The following is a 4116-nucleotide window of genomic DNA, read 5'->3' on the forward strand; positions in this document are numbered from 1 at the left end:
CGGACACTACTTAACCTAACCATAACCTACAGATTGTAAGTTAATGTACATAATTCCTAAACCAAGTTAATAACTTCCCCTAGAATAACCTTAGCATAATAAGCAGTTGTTTTGGGACAACGAATAGTTTAAGCTTCACATGTTCAGGGAAGTATCCAAACTGATAAACATTTAGTCATCATCTAATATCTCACATCAATGTCCGCATAGTTTGCTGTATTAGTGTAGAGTGCATGTACTGTATAGATTATACATATAAATGTAAATATCTTATAATATTTAATCCATTATTCATAACTAATATTTAACACATCTTTGGAACAATTTACACAAATTGGAGCAAATCAAATTTCAAATGAATCTTGTTTTATTCAAGTGTTAAACCCACTGGGCTGAAGTGGACTCCGAGACTTCACGGTGATGATTTGGCCCACACACATGTGCAGCCCACAGCGACTCTTTGGAACTTTACAGTGAAGCACTTCCTGTTCCTCTGGTCCTGCGTGAGCACCAGCATGTTGCTGTATATCGGCACTGAGTTCAGCTCCGCGTGATAGGGCCTGTTAGGATACGCGCAGTGATGAGACTGACACTTGGCCTCGAATATCACACCAGGGATCGTGTTGGCGCCATGGTGAGGGCTGGAAGCAACACAAGATCATTTAAAACACACAGGTTCATCACTGTGCTCTTAATCATGATTAAACACGCTCATTCAACAGGCACTTTGAGAACATCAATTAGCCTAATCTGCATGTCTTTAAGCTGGGGGAGAAAAGCGGAGTACCAGGAGAAACCCCACCAACATGCGAACTCTATGCACACAGCCCCGAAATGGAATTCGAACGCTGAATGCAGAGTGACAGGGCTGACCACTAAGTCACCGTGCTGCCACACTTTGTAACAAGGTAAAGCTGTAACACCACGAAAGAGGCAGGTGCTGAAGCTACCCAATTTTTGTTAGTAGTACTTGAAGGGGGAGTAAAGCATTCATAGAGGTATTCAAATTGAAAATTGAAAATTTATTTGTCACATACACAGCCATACAAAGTATGATACTCAGTGAAATGCTTAGTCGGAGCAGTCAAGATGGCAGCCGACCTCACCGGTGCCATCTTGAATCAAGTTATTATTTGTAGTAAAAAGGCAGTAACACAACAGACTTGGAGTTGGAATTGCATCATGAAAAGTAAACAGCCCAAAACATTATTATTATTATGATTATTATTATTATTATTATGATTATTATTATTATGATGATTATTATTATTATGATTATTATTATTATTATGATTATTATTATGATTATTATTATGATTATTATTATTATTAATTCTACTAAATATCAACAACCTAGAGCCGTATCTACTTAAACAACCACTCCCCTATTATTATCATTATTATTACTAGTAGTAGTAGTAATAGTAGTAGTAGTGAAGTTACTCACATCCAGTTCCAGACAGACAGCGAGCGGTTGTTGATGTTGCCGTTTCTTTCCATCGTCCCTGACTCCCCAGTGTGGAGTTGTTTCGGGATCACCAGGCCGATGTCACAGATCCTCTTGTGTTCGAATGAGGCTTGTGTGAGACTCAGCAAAAGAAACCCACAACAGAACACAACCTGTGCGAAAGGATGCTTGGATTGAGGCAGTTCCCATGGAAAGCTCACCAAACTCATGTCCAGTATATTACATTTTTAACTAACATTTAATACCATTAATATACAATGCTATTATCATGAAAACACGAGAACTTAATTAATAATTAATTCATTAAAAGTTAATAATTAACTTATAAACTGCCTTATAAGCTTTAAACTACATTATAAACTCAGTGAAATTTAATTTGTCTATGCGAATCAGTACCTGTATTATCTTAGTTTCAGTATGATGTTCTATTCATCTCATGTAGTTGTGTGTTTTTTGCTTATTGACTGATTTCGTTATCAGTTATACTTTTTTCTGATCCAATAGATCCTTCTGACCTAAACGTAGAGCGCGTTATATAAGTACCTTATTATTACTATTAGAATTGCTCATTAGCGTACTCACCATCTGTTTTAAGCTCATTGTTACTTCTTCTCAGCCGACTTTCTAAAATCCCGGAGCTTCTCAGGTTTGCTCTGCCTCTATATATACTTGAAGGCAATAAGCACATACAGTCGATTTATCAGATAACGTGCGCTATCTCTGACCTGAATTGCGTTATCAGATCATTTAATAGGTACGGGGGAGTTGACATCACACAAAATTAGGCTGCATTTTTCACTTCTGAGAAAAAAGGAATCAAAAAAACAAAGTTGTCACGCAACTGAAAAACGTGTGTAAGCTTATTAAGCGGTGGGTCTAAGGAGGCATATTTAGAGAGTTTAAACAGAACCCTGGTGTGTTTTTCTAACACGGTAATGGAACTCAGGTGTCAAACGAAACAAATAGACATCCGTCTGTCTACGGTTCTGAACTGGTTCTAATCGAGCCCTTATTGTTTGATTAGAACCCAATTTGACTGGAGTGAGAAAGTGATTCAAAATGGAACAGAACAGAACGGAACACATGGTTTCCAGTGAGAAACACCCTGAATAAACTCCCCTGCAGAAAGTGAATCAATCGAGCCATCTTATCCGTTGACACATGAGAGTAATGTCTTGTGCCCTGGACACTTTCCAGGAAAAAAATCTTAAAATAACCCTGTAGTGATTTGTATAAGTTCCACACACATAGCCCTTAAAGCTCAGAGCATTTCAGACATTATGTGTTTTGCTGTTTTTAAAAATAAAAATATATATAGTGCTCTATTGTGTAGTGTAGCGTGACATATCCTTTTTTTCAGCACAAAATAGGCAACATGACAAACTGACTTTTAGTTCATTTTAACCGACTATACAAACATGAATAGGCAAAAAAAAAAAGAAAAAAAAAGAAAAAAAAACATGTCACATAGGCAAAGAAATATTTCTTTGACCAAATAATAATATTATTCTAATTTTGAGAGTTCTACATTTTTGCGATGACATTACCATATTTTGGTAGTGGTAAAATTTACCCTTAATAAAAGTAGCGATAAGTTTTGTTCTACCTGACATACCCCCAAAAAAAACGTCCATATAAGCACATGTCTTTTTTTGCTGTGCTTTCCGTGCTGTGTTGCTTGAATGTATCTTTGCTGCTTGACTTTTTCAAACGTGAAAGTTCTGTTTAACCTTTAAAAGATTCACTAGGAAGTTTTAAGCTCTACATACACCTTTGGGCTTGACTGTGCAGTGTGAATCTAAGCCAAATATCAAATGATTTAAAAGGATCTGTTTCAGTCTGATCTGAACTCCACAAATGTACCAAGAAGTGTGAAGCTCCCTAAAGTGGACTAAGAAGCAAAAAAACACAAAAAAGCCAGTGGCCCATAAAGTGACCCAGTAAACAAACAACTTAATCAACATTTTCTGACCAATCAAACTCCAGGAATGAACAGGGCTGTGTTGTAAAGATCTGTCCCAAACTGTCTCTGTCAGCAGAATTTCTTTAACCTAAATCAGTCCCTGCTGTGATTTTAAGCAGAATAAGATTCAGTAAGATTTTTTTGTCACACTAAAAAATATATAATATAATATATATAAAAATTATATATCAGCTTTGCTGTTCAAAGCTGTGTTTCATTTCCCATCTTTTGTCCAGATAACTTTTCTAAGAAAGCAGGCCTTGTACTTTAAGAAGCATAAATCTGGTCCAGACAGTCCCACAGTCTGAGAGACAGAAGCTTAGTGCCAAGTCTGGAGCTTTGATTGACGGATTTGTGATTAAAGAATATCAATCTCTTTTCCTGACAACATGAAGGTGCCAAGATGCTCTTTGACCGAATTGTAGTTTCCCAGGGTGCACAGGTGGCACCGCAGGACATCTTCAGGAGCCATTGTATGTGTGGTCTGTCTAAAAATTCTGTAACAGTTATTTACAGGGGCGGGTTGCCATCTCGATGTCCAATTGTATATGAGCACTTCAAACCAGTGGTGTCGGGGTTCGAACCTGGTTGTCCACTACTGGCTTATAAATAATAACGCCCAAATACCTTAACCGAGTAATTAATACTATTCCATTTATTGACCTCTTTCATTTTAGATGCATTT

The 4116-nt window shown here is 37.1% G+C and overlaps 1 protein-coding gene across 1 annotated transcript; it reads right to left on the reverse strand.

The window, feature by feature from the left end:
* il17a/f2 (interleukin 17a/f2) lies at window positions 1-2091 on the reverse strand. The gene is made up of 3 exons (XM_053510496.1): window positions 2051-2091; window positions 1448-1620; window positions 1-641 (listed from the first exon to the last, which is right to left on the reverse strand). Exons 1-3 carry the CDS (start codon window positions 2066-2068, stop codon window positions 413-415), a joined length of 420 nt encoding a protein of 139 aa, XP_053366471.1. The 5' UTR covers window positions 2069-2091; the 3' UTR covers window positions 1-412.
* Window positions 2092-4116: the final 2025 nt, after the last annotated feature.

This window comes from Clarias gariepinus, chromosome 13, assembly GCF_024256425.1.
Source record: "Clarias gariepinus isolate MV-2021 ecotype Netherlands chromosome 13, CGAR_prim_01v2, whole genome shotgun sequence".
NCBI lineage: Eukaryota > Metazoa > Chordata > Actinopteri > Siluriformes > Clariidae > Clarias > Clarias gariepinus.